This window comes from Mus pahari, chromosome 14, assembly GCF_900095145.1.
Source record: "Mus pahari chromosome 14, PAHARI_EIJ_v1.1, whole genome shotgun sequence".
Classification (NCBI taxonomy): Eukaryota; Metazoa; Chordata; class Mammalia; order Rodentia; family Muridae; genus Mus; species Mus pahari.
Window position 1 is genome coordinate 85,284,871 of NC_034603.1, and position 23,810 is coordinate 85,308,680.

Genomic DNA, 23,810 nt, shown 5'->3' on the forward strand with positions numbered 1-23,810 from the left:
TCCCAGTGTAGCCCTGAGCCTTTATCAGGGCAAACTTTTAAGGACAGAACCACACCCTGCATGACATACTTCCTCAGTTAACAAGAACAGCTAGGTAGAAGTAGAACTACAGAAGCTAAAACAGCAGGGTTGGTGTTTAGGCGGGTGGTGCTGAGTTTTACGGCCTGAATGGTCTTTCCTTCATGGAGTCAGTTGTGCTAAGGTGTGTTGGGGGGGGGGGCGCTGTTATAAAATGACTCTAGCTTCTGTCAAGTTGACTTTAACAAGAATAATTGATAATCTTCCAATGACCTTCCAGGGAGGCATCTAAACACCCCCCACCCCTGTAAGGGAGCTCTCAGAGAGTGTCATCATCCGATGTAGGTCACACAGCAAGCAGCTAAGCTTAGTACAGAGGCTGGTTTCTCTGACTCTAAGCCAGTTCTCCAAGGGCCTTGCTGAGGCACTACGGTGGCCAGTCTTCACGGTCAACTCCGCTGGACTTAGATTCATTCTAGAAACACAGCCCTGGCTGTCTCCTAGCGTGTTTCTAGGGAGGTTTAACTACTGCCGCTCAGCCTGTTGGATCAGATCAGATGTGGAGGGGAAGGGAAGGGAGGGAAGACCCACGCTGACCGTGGGCCATACCATCCCCTGCGATGGGGGCCAGCACTCATCTCTCTCTGCGTCCTGCCTGCGGCTGCACTGTGACCAGCTGCCTCATGTCCTCCGCAACAAGGTGGACTGTGCCCTCCAACGAGAGGCATAAAGCACCCTTTCTTCCTTAGCCAACCCAGCGTGTTAGCTGTACATGTGCCCCACATGTGAGGCCGGGAGCTGGCAAGGTGGCCACCTCAAGAACCAATGAATCAAGACACGCTGGAAGGCAGGCTTGTCAGGGTGACAGTCACCAGTCCTTCTCTGAGAGTGCACTTTTGAGGACAGCGTAGTGCATGGTGTTTGCAAAGTATTCACCGTGCTCTGGCCTTGTTAGCCTCAGCAGCCCATCCACTGATCCATCTGTACGTGACTATCATCCTAGCAGCCCATCCACTGGGTTATCTGTACATGACTATCATCATTCCAGCAGCCCATTCACTGGGCTATCTGTACGTGACTATCATCATTCTAGCAGCCCATCCACTGGGCTATCTGTACCTGACTATCATCATCCCAGCAGCCCATCCTTTGGTCCATCTGTACCTGACTATCATCATCCCAGCAGCCCATCCACTGGTCCATCTGTACCTGACTATCATCATCCCAGCAGCCCATCCACTGGGCTAGCCATCACTTGGGAGGAAGAGGAAAGGGATCAGAAGGGAGGAGTCATCCGCAACCACTCAGTGAGTTTAAAGCCGGCTACAGGAGGCATGGTCTCAGAAGTGTAACATCGGACCATCGACCAGAGATGTAGTTCAATGGGTATAGACACTTGCTACTAAGCCTAAAGACCTGAATTTGTTCTCTGGGACCCACATGGTGGAGAAAATGGGCTACTCTAAGTTGTTCTTACATAGGTATACCCATGCACACACATGTATACCTATGTACACATACATATACCTGTGCACATACATGTATACCTGTGCACACATGTATACGTATGCAATACATATATACCCATGCACACACATGTATACCTGTGCACACATGTATACCTGTGCAATACATATATACCCCTGCACACACATGTATACCCATATATACACATGTAGATCTGTGCACACACATGTAGACTCATGCACACACATGTATACCTGTTACCTGCATGTACACACACACACACTGAAGAATAATGAAGCAGCAAAGACCGGTCTTCCTTCTGGTATGCAGTAAAGACCACAGCACTTCACCCTCTGAGCTTTATGCTGCTGTAATTTTCTGGACCAGTGAAACATAACTGGGCGTGTGGCTGTGCCTGACTCACTGCAACGCCCTTCCTCTTCCGTCAGCACACACCACAAGGAAGTTGTTGTCCCTGTGACACTGAGATCCCTTTCCTGTTTTCACAGAAGCGCAGCTCAGTACATCCCAAATGACGCACACACCAATGTATCACACGCCACAGGCTCTGGCCCCTTTCACCGTCCCTTCAGCTTTGCTCAGGGCACATCTGCCCAGCCGTGGCCATGTGAGTTTGCCATGTAAAGCTCACCAAACTGAGGCTCCTGGGCAAGTGACAAACATCAAATTGAAAGCTAGCATACACAGCCGACAGACAGACAGACGGCTGAGTTCTGGAGGAGGAGTGGAGGGAGACAGCTGGAGGCTGCAAACAGCAGGAAGGAAGAGAAAGGAAGGGCGGCTGGGAGGGCCTCAGGACTGAGATAGCCTAGGCTCCCACAGAGCCTGTGGGTGTCCATGTGATCAAGGAATAAATGGGGCCTGAGGAACACAGCAGGGAGGGGTGGCACCACAAAACATTGGCACATCAGAGACTTGGAGCTGCCTCATGTCTGAGAAACAGAAGAGAAGAAACTTCCCAGTGGACAACAAGAAACAGGAAGTCCGCAGTAGAAGTTAAGATGCAGGCGCCTAGACCACGAGACCTGTGGAACCTTCCAACAGGAGGTGGGCGCCTATGTCCCTTGAGTGGTGGAGCCACACTCGAACCGGGTACTCCTGAAAGGTGGGCTGGGGCTGAAAGAGATTAGACGGTGAACAAGGAAGGAAGGCTAAGACAACAGAGCTGATCAAAGCCCCCAAGTTTACTAAGATTCTGAGCTTATATAGAGGGAGGAGGCCCATCCCCCACCACTCCATTCTTGATGCCCTTAGCCAGCTGAAGGTGATCTGTAGGATGCTGTCTTCTGAAGGTCTCAAGGGTCTCAGCAGGTAGAGACAATGTTTTGGAGGAAAGCAGTGGCAGGTGTAGACAATAGAACCTGCTTTGTAAGATGGAAAGTTCCACCCCAGTTGGTCCTGTGCTTAGTGGCAACAAGGTCTGAATCAGCCTGCTTCAAGGCTGGGGGAGGCAACAGTCCCTTGCGTGTAACTTGGCCTTGTGATTTGCTGTGGACAACAGGATGCAGAGGAAGTGATGCTAGACTCAGGGTCTAGCCTCAGACTCCCCTCCACAGTGCTCAGTCCCATCCTGCCCCACCTCCCAGTCCTGTGCTGAGAGGCTGGAGATGATGAGGTGGCAGGCATGCCTCGTATGACTGTGTGACCCAAGCTACAGACCCAGGGGCCCTTAGAGGACACCATGTGTACAAGGCCAGTGACTCCAGACAGGCTTGGGGTCACCTGCATTCCCAGTACTTGAAAGGTGGAAGCATGAGGATCAGGGATTAGGAGTGTCTAGCCTAAGCTGCATAGTGAGTTCAGGGATACCCTGGGCTACATGAGACCCTATCTTAAAAAACAAAAAGCATGGACTGGTGAGATGGCTCAGAGGGTAAGAGCACTGACTGCTCTTCCGAAGGTCCTGAGTTCAAATCCCAGCAACCACACGGTGGCTCACTACCATCCACAATGAGATCTGATGCCCTCTTCTGGTGTGTCTGAAAATAGCTACAGTGTACTTACATAAAACAATAAATAAATCTTAAAAAAAAAAAACAAAAAAACAAAAAACTAGGTGGTGGTGTACACCTTTAAGCCCAGTACTAGGGAGGCAGAAGCAGGGAGCTCTCTGAGTTCAAGGCCAGACTAGACTACAGAGTTCCAGGGCAGCCAGGGCTACACAGAGAAGAAACCTTGTCTCAGAAAAAAAGAAAAAGAAAGAAAAAAGAAAAGAGGAAAAATAAAATAAACTCATGCCCTTCTTCTATCTCATATATTCTGTATACTGTGCATATATATGATATAGCCCCCAAACTCCTGTTTAAACAGGGAAGAAGCACTTGAAGTAATAATAACCATGAGAACACTAGTGTGCAGACTCAGCACACACAGACACACACACACACAGACACACACACACACACACCTGGAACATGCAGCTCTGAAGAAGAATGTGCTGGAGCTGTACCAACTGTCTTGGAGACAAACCAAGTCATACTGCTATACCAGAATGGAGGTACATGCTACATGAGGTGGTTTCAGTGACTCAGGTCTAAGCATTGCTAGACCTCAATCCTCAGGTTGTCTGGATTCTGTGATGCAGCCCCCCCCCCCACACACACACTAAGGGCAGCTTTCCCGTGAGGCAGAGAACGAGTGGCATGTGCCAGAGGCAGTCTACTGTGCTGTCAGGGCCTGGACTCTCTAGTCCTGCTGTGTGTACCTGGGTGTGGTGGCACACGCCTTTAATACCCACACTCGGGAGGCAGAGGGAGGTGGATCTCTGAGTTCGAGGCCAGCCTGGTCTACAGAGTGAGTTTGAGGCCAGCCAGGGCTGCTCGGTGAGACCCTCTATGGGGGGCAGGGGGTGGGGAGGGATACTGTGTGGGTTAGAAACAATAATGGGCAAGTGTAATGAGAATTTTGGTTTCTTTGAAGACCACAGAAATAGTATAGGAATATGTTTTCATTTTAATCCCAGGTGTGGGATAGGGAGCTGCTTCAGATTGTTCACAGGAGCTATTATTTACCGTGTGCTTTAGCAGGGCCGTGGATTTGCCAGCGGCAGTTTCTGCAAGTGTGTGACCTTTGGAATTCTGGGGACTTTTGAGAAATTATATAAATGCTAGGGCCCAGAGGGGTGGGCTGTTGTTACTTAGCTGCCACTGGTCGTTTGTTAAGTAGTCATGTGCAAAGAGGAAAGAAGTTAGCTACCCTGCTGGAGAAGGTCCAACTGCCCCCAAGGAACTCAATATCCCTAATCAGCAGGAAGTAGTCTAAGGATATCCTGTATCCTTTATTCTCTCCTATCTAGAGTTAGGGGGTTGAAAGGGTGGGAAAAGGGGGGTAGAGAAGAACCCACAAAATAGTTAAAAGTCCACCTTCAGGCAAGTCCACCTGCAGGCAAGATTCCCCAGCTGAGACTCCACCCCCATACTTGCATCACAAAGGCAGAGATGGCTTTGATTTAGCAACAGTAGCAAACACATTTCACAATTTCACAATGTATCTTGCCTAATGTTCTTAGGCCTATCTGGCCTTTTCCTGCTTGTCAATGAAAGACGCAAATTTAGGATTTACGTCATGGGTGGCCTAGTAGCCTCTGAAAGTCTGCTTCGAAATCATGCTCAGCAGTTGGAGTACGTTCCTCCTAGACTCCCAGCCTCAGGGTAAGATAGCAGATCCTCTGAGTCTCTTCCGTGGCTATCATGAGGAACTTTAAGGATGGACTCTTTAGAAGGAAGAATTCTGGAGTGTGAGACACTGATAACACAGTGCCAGTGCAGGCCATTTCCCCTGGAAGGTTGAGGCAGGAGGATCCCAAGGTCAAGGTTATGGGTAGCATCACAGGGGAGCACATTTGAGAGGGAACACACATGACAACAGGAAGCTGTGGGTGGGGAGGGTCCTGGATCACTCTGATACCCCTGTGAGAACTGAGAGTACCCCGGAGGAATAATCACCCCCCTCTGAGGGTAGCACCCCAGAGACCCAATGACCTCTCATTTCTGTGTGTGTGGGGGAAGGGTACACATACCACAGTGTGTATGTGGGGGTCAGAGGATAATCTTTGGGTGCTGTTTCTCTCCTTCTACCATTTGGGTCCCAGGGTTCAAACTCAGGCCGTCATGCTTAGTGGCAAGCATCTTTACCTGCTGAGCCATCTCAAAGGTCTGAGGGCCCTTGTCTCTTAAAGGGTCCACCAACACAACACAGCACACTGGGGACCTAGCACCCAATACACAAACCCCAGGGACACATTCTGATCATACCCAAGAACAGCAAGCCCCATGAACAAAGATCAGAAATCTTCTCCAACCAGTCCACGTTGCCGTCCTCTTTCTGGTGGCATGTTGGGAGATACAGGGACTAGACAAGAAATATGAGCCACAGGGAAGCAGTCTGGAGTCTCAGGCAGGTGGACGCCCATGGGGAGGCTTCTGTGGACCATGTGAGCTGTCCAGTAACAGTTTCTGTGTGACAAGGCTGTAGATCTAATGTTCTCTGCTTCATGTCATGCATGGTCTTGATTTCTCACTGAGGATGAAGCTGGTCTCCCCTTCTAGGTGTGGGGAGAGCTGTGTGTGAATTTCTCTGGCCCACATGTGGATTTCTCTCTTCCTTGCCTCTTTGGGCATTTGACATCATTCTAACAGGCCTTAGCTATGAGTTCCCCTGGCAGATCTCTAAACATGTGGTTGATCTCAGGGACTCTAAAACCACCTGTTCTAAGAAGAATCTACAATCTGAAAGGTGACAAGACCTGGCTCACATGGCAGCAAGGACCAGGAGGACACAAGGGACAAATATCCTGCTGAGGGGACCCCGAGTGCTCACAGAGGGGACACCCAATTCTAGGCTTTAGACTACCCAGACAGTTCTGGAGGTAAGAAGTCCAAGACTAAGGTCTGAGCCGACAGTGGCTGGTGAGAGTTTCTCCTGGGGCCTCGCATGGCAGGAGAAAGGGGCAGAAAGTATGGACATCTTGTCCTTAGTGTGGGAGAGATGGAAGCACCAAAGGCAGCAGGAGGTCCCCCTCACCCTCTTTCCTGATGGCTCTCTTCATGTCCTCCACTGTGAGGCCAGAGGCTGAGGCCTAGTCACCCTTCCCAGAGACCAGCTTCTTACACCACCTCCTTTCAACACATGAACCTTGAGTAACACAGACGCCAAACCAACACCCGCAGGCTGCCGAGGACTTGCGGGCTCTGAGTTCTCAGTGGTGCAGAGACCCAAAATGCCATCAGTTATTGCTACCTCCTTCTGGACTTTGGCATATTCCTCCTTCACGGCCTGTGAGGCCCTGAGCAGCAAGCATGCCTCACCTCTTCTGCACAAGGCTCCTGATGCCACACAAGGTGCAACTGTGGGGACCATTTGAGCAGGCAGCGCAGGCAGGCACAGCACTCTCCCTACTTGAGAACTCGGTAAAGGCCAGAACGCCCACAGGGAATGTGTGTATTCTGCAGGAACTAAGGTACCGGCGTAAGCCTGGCAGTGCACCAGAGAGAGTGAAACCTGGCTTTGCCCCACTGCAGTCAGCCCATGACTCTGCGTTCGATGCTTATACCTCATTTGTTAGCATAAAACACGCTTGGGGAACGCCCGGAAGAGAGCCAACTGTCATCCTCAACTCCAAAGAGAAGCGTCAGACGCTAAAACCAGCTACAGGCTGGGTAGTGGAGGGAATGGAGGCAAACAGGAGAAATAGGTTACACAGAGGGTCCGAGCCAGGGGCCGCCAGACCACTGAATGCTACGGAGTAAATCATGTGGAGAATGCAGGTTTGACACGTGTTGCCGAAGTATGCCCCTGCCCAGGGGTCCTTGCGTGAGGAACTGCGCCCTGAGGTAGCATGCACACCTGCAGAAAGCCTAGCTAGGACTGTGCTCCTGAGCCAAGCAGCCAAGTCTCATGCAATCTACCACTGGCTCTGACCAAAGACAACTATTCATAGGCAAGTGTGAGCTGGGGCCAGCGCAACCATCCCCATTTGTTTCCTTTCTGTCCCTTTCTGTCCCCAGACATCTCCCTACCCTGAGCAGATTGGAGTTCTTGGACCCTGTCTATAATAAATAGATTTGCAAATAAGAGCCAAATAAGACTATCAGCTTTGCTGCCATTTTGTGGCCATTCAGCAGGTCCCCAGGCCCCAAACAACCACCAGATAGTCTCCCCGTGTTTGAGGACCCTGAGCTCAGGCAGCTGCACCCCTCCCCACATCTATGCCGGGGTCTCGGTGAGTAGGGGGTAACACAGGGGATCTCCTCTACTTGCTCAAGCGAGTGATCAACAATTCATTAAGTTCTGCTCAGAGAGAGGCCACAGACGGCAGCCACAAGACTGTCTTCCAGGGCACAGTGGGCCTAGAGGGCTCCTTGACCTAGGAGTAAGAGTCAATGAACCCCCATGTCTTTGGTGCCCAACACTGGGAGACCAGTAAAAGAAGATGTGTCAAATGTCCCAGTGTGCCACACAACCTGATGCCATCAGAGTAACAGCTACCACCTCCCCACATCCCTTTCCATAGCCCTAACAGCCAACCTGAGGGTGTGGCTGCTTAGGAGGACAGACAAGGACCAGAGCAGCCAGGCCCCTGGCCAGCCAGTACTTGAACAGGGGCTGATGTTTATCTGAGAGCAACAAAGTTAAGCCAGTTTGTTATAAGTGGGGGAAAATGCCTGACAGACTTGTTTACAGGTGAAGTTAAATTTGGTTTTCTTGTTGCTAAGCAGGAGAGTCACTGTCAAAGGAGCTGAGGAGGCATAAAAATAGAATTTGGCGTTTGCACACAGCTGACTGGGAAAGGTAGATTCACAACCCCCAAGTCAGAGAGATGCAGCACACACGCTAAACCTGTGCTACAGCAGAACCTTAACGAACTGTGCCCCAGGGAAGCCAGGGCTGCAGTTAAAGAGGCAGCAACCACGGACCACCCCTCCTGATCCCAAGGACAACACAAGCCACATCGGAAACAAACAGAATTCAGTCATTTGAAAGATCAAGAGGACTGAAGAGATGGCTCAGAAGTTAAGAGCACACACTGTCTCTTTCAGAGGACCCAAGTTTGGTTTCTAGAACCCCAGTTGGGAAACTCATAACTGCCTGTAACTACAGTTCTGGGAAATCTGGTGCCCTCTTCTGGCCTCTGTGGGCAATACACTCACATGGTGCACATTCTCTCTCTCTCTCTCTCTCTCTCTCTCTCTCTCTCTCTCTCTCTCACACACACACACACACACACACACACACACACACACACACACTTAAAAATAAATAAGGCTGGGCATAGTGGTGTGTGTCTGTAAACCCAGGACTCAGGTGATAGAGGCAAGGGGGATCCTGACTTTTAGGCCAGCCTGGGGTAAGAACTGGTCTCAAAAAAAGACAAGAAAACAAACAAAAAATCAACAAAACAAACAAATGGCTAAAAATATAAGTCAAGACAAAAATTTTTTAAATACTAATTAGGATCAAGAATATAAATTTGATTATAAATATGCAGAGTATACAGATCTGCATAGACTTTTCTCAGAAATAACTGCTTATTCTGTAGGATCTCCAAATGGGTTTTCCCCACCCATGTGCTCATCCAGAGATGCAGAACTCCATCTCCTCTTGGACCTCACATCTATTACAAGCTCTTCCTGGATTCTTGTCCACCCTGACATTGAGCCCTGTCAGACCACAGGACACAGATAACCATGAGGACACAGACAAAGACATTGAGCCTCAGGAAGGCAGGGAATATGAAGCAACCAGCCACCCTAGGAGAAATGAGACATCATGAAGGGTACCCTCAGCTGCTGCTGAGTTTAACTATGTCCCCGCCTCTCCACACGCACAGGCTGAAGCACTAACAGGCGACCATATCTCCATATCTATCTATGACTAGCGTCAATACTGTGGCGGTTAAGTTGAGGTCATGTTGGAGTTGGTGGGCCCAGATCCAACATGACTGGCGTCTTTACCCAACGGGAAATGCGGTCATACACAGAACAGCACATGAATATGCAGGGCTTAGGCAACAGAAGCAACAGCCATATCAGGAGTCAGGAGAGGCCTGGGGTAGCCCCAGAGGAGACACCCAGCAGAGGCCTTACTCTCTGACTTGGGACCTCCAGAATTCCAGGTCACCCTCTGACTTGGGACCTCCAGAATTCCAGGTCACCCTACAGGTTCTGACAAACCTCCTGGGCACAAGCAATGCCCACGTCTTTAGGATAGCACACAGGATCTGAGCAGGGCACACTTGTAGGCCAAATGGTAAGTCTAGTGCATGGCAAAGCCTGCATAAGAACAGGAAGGAAAGTAAGGGCCTGGGGGTGCTGAGGAGACTCAAGACCCCAGACTCCTCACAGCTAGGGGCAGAACTCATCTGCTTCAAAACTGATGCTGTGCCCCACTGGGCTCCTTTTGGAATTCAAGGATAGTTCAGTGGCAGACGGTCATTTCATCAGCCTGGCTGCAGAGTGCAGTGAATTCTATTTATCTGTATTTTTACGCTTGGTATTTATTTGTTTTTGCTTGACTATATTTTAGGATGAATTCCACACAGTATATGACATTACCAGATTTGACTCATAGACCAGTAGGAACTGACTGGCAATACCCTTAGCTCATGCTTTGCCCCCACAAAGCTCTCAGCCATGGAAAATTAAACTGATTATGTACAGGCCCAAGACACGCATCTGAGGGTGAAATGGGCAGAGTTAGGCCAAATGTGTCTTGGACTGCAGTCTGCTGAGAACACCATGAACTGTCCTCTGCTCCAGGTCATACTGGGTCCATTTAATGCTATCTAAAGGGGAGAGACAGACAGGCACACGTAGAGCGTCCAGGACAATCACCAGAGGTGTTACCACAGCTGCTACGGACAGGTGCTGGCTTAGAGTAAGCGGGTGTTTAGGACCCCTCCATCCACCGGCATGCAGAGATGGGAAGGGTTGTGAGGTTGAACAGGAAGCCGTCTACTTTCCTGTTGTGTGAAGTTCTCCTCAGCTCTCTCACACCCAAGAACTTTAAAAGATGCTCTGTGTGGGGTGGTGGTGTAGGTGCGCATGCACCATGGCACTTGTGTGATGGGCAGAGGGCAGCAGCCTTCCATCTCCTTGGAGACAGCATGTTTTCTTACTCGCTATGCTGTGCTTCAGGCTAACTAGCTCACGAGCTTCCATTCTTCTTCCTTCCAGGTGGAGGAGTTCGGCCTCCACCCCTTGTAGATGTGCAACACTGTGTCTGGCTTTATGTGGGCTCCAGGGAACTGAACTCAGGTCCTCATACCTAAGGAGCAAGCACTTTCCCCATGGAGCCATCTCCCCAGTCCTAGCTCTGTGTACTTCAGCCAGCTTGATTCTGGAGCCATGACAAAGGCTCAGCTGTCTGTCACACACAAGCGCCTCTGACTACGCTGCTCAATGCAAAGAAGTACAACCAGCCGAACATACAGCAAGGTTTCAACAGAAAGAAAAAAAGATTCTATTTTTTTGACCCAGCAGACCTGGCTTCCTTTCTTCAGCATCCCAGGACCTGTGGCTGCTGCCTGAGAACCCATCCAGCTGTGGCTGGTCCCCCTTCTGAGCTGTTCAGTCTTTCTTGACTTGGGTCTTGGGATCTCTCAGTCTACTGTCATGACTTTCTATGCAGGCTAGGAAGAGAAACCATGGGTTTCTATGCACGTAAGAGTGTGTTTGTCTCAGCCTCCCTCTCAGGTTGTTATTGTCTAAGTTGGTGTCTCTATAAGACTTGTTGGAACCTAATCCCTAGGGTGATAGTGTGAAGAGCTGGGCTCTTTTTGAGGTGATTAGGTAGGGAAGGGGGACTCTTTCAAATGAGATGAAGAAGGTGTAGAGGACTTACTGACCTTCCACCACAGAAGGGCATAGCAGCAAAGTGCCATCTAAGACAGGGGGACTGAGCCCTCAGCAACTGCAGTGCTGGCCTTGATCTTGGAGCCCCAGAATCTAGAATTGTGAGCAATACATTTCTGTCATTTATGATCATCCAGACTCTGGTACTTTTTGCTACAGTAGCAAGAATGGGCTAAGACATATATTTTAGCAAGTAGTTGCACAAGTACAGTGAGAATGAGCCATGCTTAAGGCTCTAGTCTAGGAGACACTAGTGCTGATGTAGCTGGTCTTTGCTACTTTGTGGGTTCTTTTTCCCATCCTTTATCACTTCCCAGGCCCCACCCCTCATCTTACTGCCTATTACTAGATAGGACAGAAGGATAGAGGGGAGAGAGATTTAGAGATCCCTGAATCTAATTTCTTTCCTTTTGTTTCTTCTTTGAGCATGGCTACTAATAAACCACAACCAATGCCTTTGAATGACCAACAACCACCAATCCCACCTATTGGGGCTCTAGCACTTATATACCCTCTGAAAAGTTCCCAGAATTCCAAAGGGCACACAATCTCAGAAGCTATCTGCAGTTGGCAAAACCATGCCTCTACTAGAGCATGAGGCAAATCATAATCAGCTGCTGTGGACAGTTTGAAGCAGCCCCACATCCCACACCTGGGATTAAATCAAAAACACATTCTTATAGTATTGTCAGTATGCTGTATGCTGATGTGGTAGCAGGCACTCTGTAGATAGTGGGGGTGGTGGTAAGCTCACTGTGGAAACTACAAGCTGTATCATGCTACAGTGAGGATGGGCTTTAGGATCAAAAGCAAAGTTATGGTTACAGTGCCAGGAACATGAGGGTGAGGGAAGAGCTTGGCATGAGACAGATGGACAGACAGACGGACAGACAGACAAAGAGGAGAAAGAACAGGGCTCCAAACCAGTGTTGGCAGGTTGGCAGGGCCCTGAATCCCTGGAACACCAACATGTGTAGCACACTGTTGCCCTGCCGTACATCTTTGCTTCTAATGTAGCCAATTTTAGCAAACTAAGAGAAGATGGCTTCTGAGAACCCCAGCAGGAGGGGTTAAACAAGGGCCATGGCATCCCAGAGGGACCCCTGTGCTCTCAAGGGAAAAGACACCTCTCACTAATTTAAGATAGAGGAAGGAAGGCAAAACTACTGTAGCGGGAAGCCACATGCCTCATTAGTTTGGAATAATTTGTTGCTAAAGTAAGGCATGGAACCACAAACAATCCCACTTACATCTGCATAATTCAGCCAGCAAAACAAAAACACTGACCTCAGCAGGCATCTCTCAGAGCAGCACAGAACTCTAGGGAAAGCTTTCCCAACACTCTACTCCTAAAGCTGGATCAGGCTGCCAGGTGACCTGGTACAGGGACCTTCACCTCCAAGGTCTCAGAGCACTGAGCTTGCCTGACCATTTTGTCCAGTTCTAAATTCCCCTGGGTTTCATAAATATACATTGTGTTTCTCAGACGTTTCTTGTAACATAGGGCAAATTATTTCAACAGGCCTATTTATTTTACCACACTAGTTGAAGAGACCTAGGGTCCCCTTCCTTGTCCTCTGATTCCTGGCTTGTAAAAACAGGTCTCAAGGTTCATTGCTCAATATTTCTCATGGAATGAGTTTTGTTTCGAATGGGTCTTAGCATCCATTATTTCGTCTCATGTAAGGAGTTCTAACTTGCCCCAGAAAGCAGCAGACAGAAGCTTTTCTTACTCATGTCTGGGTCACACTGGCTTCCAAGAAGCTGTGTCTTGTCTGGGACCAGGCTCTCTTGCACATATCTCCAGCCTCACTTAAAGTTAATGCCCACAGTAGGTAGCAGAAGCAGGATTAGATGGGTGTGTCCCTGGGAAGGTGCTGCGGCTGTCCTCTTTGCAGGATGCACCAGGTTTCAGAACCCACGAAGGGGACTAGCCAAGACCTGGCCACAGCACTCACTAATGTCCAAAAGCGGTCCAGGGTCTTCTAAACTCCACCTTGAAGAAGCCGTTGCTGTGTGGCCATAAGCGTATGCTTTTATTTTTTCATTTAGAAGCATCTCAGCTTTATGTTGGAGACTGTCAAGCTCCATCTTGGAATATTTTGGATTCCTGCAGTTGATTCCCATGCTGCTTGTTGAGGAGGTGTTGCTGTCCCCACTGGATTGCCTTGGTGACTTTATTGGGCACTAAGTGATAAGATTTCATCGTTAGTCTACCATGGGGTCTGTTTCTGTTTGCTGTTTTGCTTGCCTCTCAGCTGTGTGGTCCTTCCTAGCTCTATACACGTCTCACTATTTTTAATGTGACGAGCAATGTGGACACCATGAGAGGCTCTAGGCTAGGCTGTTTTCCTGTAAGGAGTTGAGGTGTGATCTCATTGGGTTTCCTCAGTTCTTTATTTAGGAGCTCTATTTTGGGCTTGAAAATGGTCTTGGGGAAAAGTTCTGAGGCATATTTCTGGGGCCACACCTGATGCAATACTAGGCCTGGCCAGTTACTGGACAGCTGAGCAGCCTGCCTCCTGGGGAATAGCTAGATTTCTAACAGCACACTTGCTTCCCAGGACTCCGATACCCCTGCTAGTCCCTGCATAGCTCATAGCTCAGACCTCAAACAAAAACCTACAGCAAGGATGCTTCCAGGCTTCCAGACCTTTTCTCTATGACCCAGATTGAAAACGTTAGTCACTGTGATAGGACAAGACACTGGATGCTCCCACTACATCCTGTCAAGAACACCCCTCTCTCAGGCTTCACAAAAATGCCTCCATGCCTATCACCCCAGGGCTTGCCTACTCTTGGAACCACAGCTGTTGCATTGTCTAGCACCTGGTACCATTTATCTCAGCCTGCTACCCCACCTCCTGAAAGCCAAGCCTGGACTGATTATTCTCTTGTGGTTGGAGGAGAAGGGATGTCTGTGCCTTGTTGGGGCTCCACCTGCAAGCTCTCTGACTGGCTCTCAAATCTCTTCTCATCTTAAGTCAAGAAAGGATTTGTGTGAGGCTGGAGAGATGGCTCAGTGGTTAGGAGCACTGGCTCTCTTCCAGAGGATCCAGGGTCAATCCCTAGCACCCATATGATGGTTCACAATCCACTTCTAAGGGATCTGATACTATCTTCTGGTCTCCATGGGCACCAGGCATACATTTGGTACCTAGACACATACCCATATACATAAGATAACAAAAAATAATTTTTAAGAAAGAGAGAAAGGGTTTGTAGAGGTCTGAGAACATTCCAGGACTCTGATCTTAGGTCAATTTTATTCGCATGGTAATATTTGTATGTGCATCATACATAACTTTTTTTTTTCAAACAAAGTCCTGGGGCTAGAGAGATGGCCCAGCAGTTCAGAGCACTGGCTGCTCTTGCAGAGTTGTTCAATTGCCAGCACCCACGTAGCAGCTCACAACTGTCTGTAGCTCCGCCTCCAGAGGATCTAACACCCTCTTTTGGTCTCCATGGACACCAGGCACATGTGGTATACACATCTACACATGCAAAACACTCATACATATAAAATAAAAATAATTAAAAAAAAATCCCTCCTTTATTGGAAAGATACTTCCTTCCTGGACCTTGGTCAGCCAGGACAATAAATATCATTTTTCACAATTTTCCTTGCTTAGACAATTATGCAGTGTGCCCCATCTAACAGAGGAAAAGTATTCACTGTCCTCTGTGGACCTGTACCATCTTATAAGCATGCAGAATTTATTGAGTCAATGGTTCCAGTAAGGAGTCGATGGCAGGAACCTAAAACACCAACTCCTTTACAGCCCAACGCTCGGTGTCTGAGATGCAGCTCCTAACTGCCCTGGCCAGCAGCTTCCTGGGATTGGGGAAACCTCAGATCCTTTGCCTACCATCTCTCAGCAGCTCTTCAGAGGTTACTCTGTTAGGATTTGACATCAGGTTATCTTCTGACTGCTTGGGAAATACCTGGCTTCTAATTTCCCACAGTTCATTCATTAAAATGCACAGGCAGGTGTCTCAGTGGGACTTCCCCTAAGCATTCATTCAACATTCCCACTGTGGCGCTATAATATGGGCCACTCAGGTCTGACATGGGAGCTCAAGCTGTAGTTTCAGCACTTACAGGGTTGGAGGAGGAAGATGGCTGTGTGTCTGAGGCTAACCTGGGCTATAGTGAGTCCCAGGCAACAGTTTCTGGGCTAAAGAGTGAGAGCCTGCCACAAACAAAAACCTACAAATAAAAACAAATGAATGACTTGGGCACCCCTGCAGCACCCTGGCCCAAGGTGCCCACCTGGACGGAGCCCAAGCTTGGCCTGAGGTGCTCACTGATGGCAGGATGCTATGTGCTTATACTCCTGTCCTCTGACAGAGTCCATGGGAGCATGTGTGTCTGAGACTCCGCTGCAGTCTGCCGGGGGGGGGGGATTTATATCACAGTTTGGTATGACCACAGCTATGCCATGCCCAACTGCTATTATTATTATTATTATTATTATTATTATTATTATTTTAGAAGTCCCAGGGATTTGGCTAGTCATGCTAATCCTGTCCACGCTGGGCTGCTCTGGCCCTTGGTGAAATGAACCCACTCCTGGAGAGGCTGACCTTGCCCTTGGTCAGGCCCTTCTTGTACATACATGGGTGATATGACCTTGGAAAGAGCTATGTGCTGCAGGTCTCTGAGGGTCATCATCTTAGTACTTCCTGCCATCTCTTCCCTCTGATATCCTCCCATGGGGCATCCACCTGGCAGCCCACACCATCCTTCTCCCTCTTGCCCTCTCCCCACAAGGCTGTCTGCTTACAGCTTTGGGCTAGCATTCTGTCAACACCCCTGCCTCCATCTCTATCACCCTGTGTTCTTGCTTACCTGGATGGGAAAGCCTGGCAGCACGTGTCCTTACTCCCCGGGGTGTGAATGTGTTTAATTATCAAGGCTGTTGCCTCCGTCCTTTAACTTACTACCCCTGACAAGCTAGGCCACAGGTATCAGGTATCCCAGCCTCAGGCTCTCTAGCAATGGGCTTCCTTCTGGTTTGATAACTCAGAGATGATTCTTTCTGACTCCTTCAAGTGAGATTCTTAATTAACAAAAAGCCTATAGACAGGACTGGAGGCTGGGTATAGTGGCACAGGCTTATTGTCCCAGCATCTGGGAGTTAAAAGGCAGAAGGACTGTTCTGCTCAGGTCTGAGGTCATCCTGGCTTACATGGGAAGGGTGACACAGTGAGACTGTCTTAAAGGACAAAACCAAACCTAAAATCAGAATCAAACACACAAAAATAAAACAAAACAAAGCAAAACAAACCAAGCTTCAGCATGAGCTGTTAGACAGACAGACAGACAAACACACACACATATGGATGCACAGAGCTATAGAATAAGCAATGACATATCTGTGACTTGTCCTACTAGTCCTGCCAAGATCCCACACACATACTTGAGAGGTCTGTGTCACATTCTGATGTGATGAGGCAACCTGACATGGAGATGGGGCCAGTGCACCTCTGCTTCTGTACTCCCAATACCCACTCCTGCTCTATCTAGCCTGAGACAGGTCTCAGCCTTAGACTCAGGCTAAGAGGGCAGGCACTTGGCCCTGGGTTGCTAAGCATTGGATATTGGGAAGATCAACTTCGTTTTTCCAGGGCCGGGATTCCTGCTCTAACAGGAAGACCAGAATCACGGGTGGGACCTGAGCTGGGCCCAAGCCTGGCCCTCCCTGGGCATCCTCTCATGCTGCCTAGTTTCAGAGAAGGCTGGTCCCAGTGAGCAGACTTTTTGCATTTTCCTCCCACTGGGCCCAGAGAGCTTGCATTGCTGATTGCAGCTGTCGTGTTCAGGGTCACATTCATAGTACTGTGGAGAGAGGCTCAGAACTTGGCAAACAAGTGGGGCGGGGGTGGTGTGGGGTAGTACACAGCCCAAGATTGGCCTAGATGAAAAGCTGGGGCCTAGGAGGGGCTCCAGAGACAGGGCACAACCCCGGCCAGCAGTGATGAGGTCACTTCCTGTGGCCAGCACAGCACAGGGGGTATCGAGATAGCCTGTGCCACCTAGCTTCCCTCAGCTTTGTTTCTGCTTAAGACACTCTGCATCGCAGCCTATGAGTAACACTAAAAAGAAACGCAGCTATTTGCTCTCTGTCCATAATCTACTCCTCCAGGATGCTGACAGGCACCAGTGATCAATGTAATACTCAGGAAGAGGTGAGCATACTTGCCTGTCACAGCTGCCCTAAATTGTACAATCTTGTGGTCCCTGCCCTGCCCCCAGCCCAGCTGCAGTGCTATCCCGAGGTTGCTCTATTTCTGCTACAGGGGAGCCTCAGGTGGAACAGCAGTAAACAAGCTTTCAGATTCAGTTCATGGACATAGTACTCAGCTTCCTAGTCTAGAAGGCCCCAGGCAGTGTTTGTTGAATGAATGCATGAGTGAAGAAGTGGGTGAGCAGTGGCAGGAGCAACCCTAATGCAACCACTTTAAGAAGGTAAGAGCTCTGGGACAGAGCATGTTTGACCAACTGCAGCACAAGATGCTGTGACTCGGCTTGGGCCAAGGACCAAGGCTCAGAACAGGGCTTGAGCCCACCTAACGGAGCAGAGGGGGTTAAGTGTGAGCAGCAGAAGGCAAGAACCCAGAGCTCAGAGAGACAGGGGTTCTGTATGTCATCCTGACTTCACGCTTATGAACGAGATACAGCCATGTAAACAGTAGGAGCCGAGTGGAACACATCAGCGGGTTCAGTTTGATCAAATATATACAAAAATTTAAACCACGAGGAGATAAGTAAATGTCGTCAAATGTCAAGGAACAAGATGCAGAAACCTGGATTAAAGGAGACAAGAACAGTGTCCCTGCTGGGGCTGATCCTGCCCCTGCCTTCATCCTGTCAGCCAGGACACGTGTTCTGACGCTGAGTGCACACCACCTTTGATCTTCACACTGTCAGCCCTGATGGAAGTCGCAGCTCAGTGTGGTGTGTCTGCTGAGCAAGGAGCTAAGCAGGCTGTGAGCTCTCCCCGGATGTGAGCTGAATGCCTAGAATCTAAAGGGAAGCTGCTCACTGGCTCAGAGTCTCAGAGGTTTCATCCACGGTTCCTGGATCTAATGATCCTGATACAGTAAGGCAGAGCATCACGGCAGCAGGACCATGTGGAGGAGGCCGCTCACTTCATGGCACACAGAAGGCAGAGAGAGAAGACAAGACACAATCTCAAGAACTATGTCCTCTGTGGCCTACTTCAAGGACTCACCTCCCAAAGACTCTAGAACCTTTCAAAATAGCCTTCTAAGCCCCAGTACCTCCATGAGCTCTCCAGGAATGCTTTACAAGCAAACCTCAGAACCAGGCTAGGAAACACTGGAGAAAAGGCAGGCAGAGCAAAGTCTACTTCTCACCCAACGTTGGGACATTAAACACCGTTCACTGAGCCTACCTCTACGACCAACAGCAGGTGATCCGGTTTCAGCCTGAGTCTTAGAGGGGTAAGGGCTGAATCACAGCAGCATCTCATACTTTTAAACATTAATTACCATGTGGTAGGGAGCATGCTTTTTAAGTTGTGGACATCCTTCCTTCCCTCCTTCCTTGACAAGGTCTCACTGTGTAGCCCTGGCTGTCCTGGAACCCAGAGACATCAGCCTGCCTCTGCCTCCCTAGCACTGGGATTAAAGGTGTACACCACTACTCCTTGCTGGATCATCTCACTATTAAATTTTACTCTCCAAACATGAGATTTTTGTTTAGGTCTTCTATGGTGCCTTTCAATGATGTTTTTTAAGTATATGTATGTCTTGCACTTTGAAAACACTTAAGTACTCTATTCTTTCTGGCAATAAATAGAATTGTTTTCTTTTATAAAGTTTTATTTTTGTGTGTGTATGTGTGATATTTTGTCTACATGTGTGCCTGTGCACATGTCTTTACAGTACCCCTGTGCTACATCCACTCCAGTAGTGACTCAAATTACAGGTTTAGAAACCTGGAAGCAGTCCTGAGGCAAAGAGTTTCAAGGAAACTCAGCCTCTTGGAACCTTGGCATTCCCATAGCTAGAACGCCCCAGATTTGTCCCTGCAATATTGTAGAGGGTCTTGCATGCTTTCTTACAGTATTTTACTGGATAAGAGTTAGAAGTCTCAGGGCAAGCTTAGTAAAGAATCTTCATTACAGCCAGGTATAGCAGACTACATTGCATATTAGAAGAAAGTTGGTGAATTCTTCTGACAAATGGAGATTCCCTACAGATACTTAAAAGAACAGCCAAGTTACTCTTATATGCAAGTATTTACCAAGGCCTAGGAAATAGGGGGGTTGTGGTATTGCATTATTCATGAGAAGGTCTGCTAGAGCAGAAACCCCCTGGTGCTAGCTCTCACAAGGCTCAAAGGAGTAGCACAAATTGTGACTAGGGTGTGAAATCCTTACCTGACATTAGCTGACTTGAGGCAGGGCTGCTTTATCTTTACTGTAAACACTGCCTGGCTCCTGCCAGTCCTTTGTAGGCATCCCCCTGTTGTGTGTCAGATACTTCAGTGTACCTTGCCTGCTGTGACACCTACTCCTTTGTTTTCTGTATTATAGAAGACTAGTGTTTTACCTTGTGAAAAATTACATTCAGATTCAGCACTCCCTTGTGTCTGTGTCCATTTGTCATTTCTCACCAACTCCATGCCCACCTGCTGGAACCCCTAATTCCCGTGGATTGAGGGGGGCTGACTGAGCCAAGTCCATGGCACCCCTGAAGGCCAGAAGAAACTGTTGGGTCATCTGGAACTGGGGTTACTGGTGGTTGTAAGCCACCATGTGGGTACTGGGACTCTAAACCAGGTCCTCTGAAAGAGTATCCAGTGATTGTAACCACTGAACCCCCACCCTCCACCCAGCCCCTAAGCTGTCTCCTCGACCTCCTGTCCTGTGTTGTTCATCAGGGATGTGCTAAGAACAGCTGGTTCTCAGGCCTGGGTGAAGCTCAGTTGGTAGAGTGCTTACCTCGCATTCGGGAAACCTTGGGGGCAATCCCTAGCACTGCATAAACTGGGTATGGTACATACCTGTAATAACAGCACTAGAGGGAGGCGGAGGCAGACCAAACGTTCAGGACCATCCTCAGCTGCACAAGGAACTTAAGGCCAACCTGAGAGACGTGAGATACTGTCTCCAAAAATCAGTCAATAAAAAAAAGAAGGAAGAAAGAAAAGCACAGAGGCCTACTTCTACTCCATTAACCATGTGCCCAGCAACCTTCCGTTTCCTGGTCCTGCTCAGTTGCCTCACAAGGATATGCAGTGCCACACTGCAGAAGGCTGCTCCTGTGGACACTTTCTGCTCCTTGAGGCTGAGTTTCTTCCTCAGAAAGAGAGGTAAGGGTTGAGCCCCTTCATGCCTCATTAATAGCCCCTACCCAACCCTTGGTTTTAATCACAGCCCCACTGAGTTTGGGCCACACCCATGCCACGGGATGTTCCAGCCTCCAGCCCCGGGCTTGACAAGAGGTGACCCCACAGCAGAGCAGACCATGAAGTGGTGTGGGCAGATCTGGAGTTTATTTGCTGCAGTTCCTTGGAGCTAGTTTACAAGGCAAAAACAAAACAATAATAATAATAATAATTTTAAAAACCCTGTCAACAAGTTTCAGTCATTTCTTTGTATTTTGACAAATCTTTTTTTAAACAAATACAAAATAATCTAAAAGGAGAAAAACTATGTGTGGATTATTTACAGCTCTGATAAATAGACAGACACTGAGCCAGGTGCTGGCCTGCCCAGGACACACCTGTGAGAACCGGTGTGAAGGGAGGGCTCGGCACCGGCCTGACTCCCGACACAACCTGGGCAGGCATTGACTGGTTCTGTGGCAGGAGGCTCAGGTTTCCAGCCTGGACCTTCAGCAGTCACTGTCGCCTTCACACTTGAGCATCAAGCACCTGAAGCCTCTTGAGGCCGGATCCTGCTGGATCCCCAGGAGGGGCCGAGTGCCGCCCGCCCCATACCCACCCTTCTCTGCAAAGCTATTTCCAGAGATGCTGACCTCCTTCTGAGATCAGAGGCTGAGCTCACACGGCCCAGCGGGGACCCATGGCTCCTCCACCTGCCTGGAGGCAGCATTCTGCCACCAAGGCCTTGGTCACGTGGAGGAGTGTGCCAAGACACCGCCTGCCATCTGCTCTGCCTAGACTGGCCTGCTAGCCCTGGCCAAGGAACAGGAGCTGCCCTTGAGAGTCCCTGAGAGAACAGCAGGAGATGCTGCGTTTCATGGCTCCCTTCTCACAGAGTTAGGAGGCCAGGGTTCACTCACATGTGTGCTGTGGTATGCCATGCCATATAGGGCAGGGGACAAAAAGGCCACCTTACCCTTGCCTGACTGCACTGCAACCTGCTGAGAAAGGCCCTGCTCCTGGGGGCTACCACAGAGTGCACCAGAATAGTCCAGTTGGGGCGGCTTTTGAGGCAGAAAAGGCTGAAGCCCCAAGGGGATCAGGTAAGACCTGCTCCTTCCTCTAGAACGAGGAGTGGAGCTCTTGGGGAGGAGAAAGAAAAACCAGCTATGAAACAGTCGCCACCCAGCACCATGGGTGAGCTCCTCACAGTTTTGGTTATTAGGAAAATGCAGACTTTCTGCTTTAAAGAGCAGTGGGCCTGGGCACTGAGGGCCAGGCAAGGTGTTAACCACCTTCACTCTGTCCCACAGGCACTGGGTGGGAGCTGCCCATACTGCCTGTCTGCTGCCCTGCTGGGGCCCTGAGGCCTCCCGTGACTGCTGGGCCCTGCCAGCAGTCCTGCTTCTGCCCGTCTTGCCCACACAGTCATGAGGCAGCAGCCCCTGGGGTGCCCGCAGCCCCAGGGCCCCCCTTTTTAGGGGAAGCTCCCCAAGCAGGACACAGGAGGGCAGAATACAGTGCTACGTTCTCTTTTGCTTAAAAAAAAAAAACAAAAACAAATCAAAAAACAAAAATAAATCTTTATAGTGCGTGGCTTCTCTTCCTTTCCTCCTCTCTCCTTAGTACATAGAGTACATCCTTACAGGCATTCTTGGAGCAGAGGCGAAGGCCCTTGGCCAGGAACACTGAGAGGTAAAGAGCGAGCTCCCTGCGGTGCCCTCAGCCCTGCTGAGCTGAGGCTGTGAACCAGCTGCTCACAGCAGCTGGCTCTGAGAGCGGCTCCAAAGCCATGAGGGCAGCAGCAGTCTCCAGCCGAACCCTCGCGGCCCACCCCTCTCCCACTTAGAGAACTGCAAAAGCTGAAGCGAGTCTCTAGGAGCAGACCGGCAGCAACTGGCAGAGAAGCCCTCTGCTCTCCTCTGCTTGGCTCCACAGCGCCCTCAGGGGAGGCAGGAGAGAGGGCCACAGCTTCATGGGCTGTCCGTGCCCGGTGCACCCTCAGTGTCTCTTTGTGGAGGAGACCTTCTTTTTCCGTGCTGCAAGCATCTCGTAGAAAGGGTCTCTGCTGATGGCAGCTCTGGAGGACAGAGAGGGAGAGAACAGGCGTGAGGGCAGGTCAGCCGGTGCTGTCCCAGGAGCCTGTGCTGCCAGCATTCACTGGAACACCCTCCCTCACTCTGTCCACAGGACAGCTTCAGGTGACACACAGGGACATGTAACAAAGTAACTGGAGTTTCGGCCTTCTTCCCACTAACATGACTTAACATTTGAGAGTAGAACCACTGTGTGTTCCTCGGCTGTGTTCCAAGTGTGGGAATTTGATTTCCTCAACAAGTGACTGTCCTCTGCAGCCCTGAGTGCTGTACTGTAATACATGCCACAAGTCATTCCACACAGTGTTCAAGAGGCTGCTGTGGACTGTACAGGGACTTCTGGGAGCCTACGGCTGCTGCTGGGGCCCTGCTGCCTCTCCAGCCTGGTGAGAGAGGGTGCGCTTGCCTGTACTAGACAGTGGCCACGGGGAGGGCCACAGTGCTGCCGCTTGGTCTTCTAGGAAAGCAGGACCTCTGTGTTGGTTAGTCCTAGTGGCCACCAGTGACCTGGAGCCTCCACAGCACACACTTTCAAGTCTTCTCTTCTCTCTCTCTTTCTCCTCCCCCCCTTTCTTTATGTGTGTGTCTATATGTCTGTGTGTGTGTGGGGGGGGGTGTCGTCTGAGCTGTAGTCACAGTCTGCCCCAGATCTGCTGAGCAACCTACATCTCACCACCACAAGGACTCAGTTTGCAGAGGAGCAAGGCTAGCCAGGTTATTCATTTCGGGGTAGGTGATTCTCCCGTGGTTTTTGGGCGTGGCTAGCCCTTTCTGTAAGGTGCTTGTCCTTGTACAGCGGTACCCAATAAGGCCTAGATGAAAATATGCCATGCCATGATTAATGCCTGTTAACATTTTTGGAGCTGGAAACCACAGCTCTCTACACCCGTTGGGCAGACTCCTCATGGCTGACAGTGAGCATCCCTGGCCTCCTGAATGTCTGCCTGCAGCCTGAGCTCTGTGGACCCAGTGTGAAGATGGACTTCCTCAGGCCGC

At 49.7% G+C, this 23,810-nt stretch overlaps 1 protein-coding gene across 3 annotated transcripts in view; it reads right to left on the bottom strand.

Moving 5' to 3' along the window:
• Positions 1 to 20,551: 20,551 nt before the first annotated feature.
• The window catches only part of Cyth1 (cytohesin 1), an 86,029-nt gene continuing 82,770 nt past the window's right edge, over positions 20,552 to 23,810 (bottom strand). For 2 of the 3 annotated variants that reach the window (XM_021211697.1, XM_029546699.1), the window contains exon 13: positions 20,868 to 22,798. In XM_021211697.1, the coding sequence (XP_021067356.1) occupies positions 22,720 to 22,798 (79 nt within the window). In that variant the 3' untranslated portion in view covers positions 20,868 to 22,719. Of the gene's footprint in view, positions 22,799 to 23,810 lie in introns of all 3 variants that reach the window. The other variant, XM_029546700.1, reaches the window with a different exon arrangement.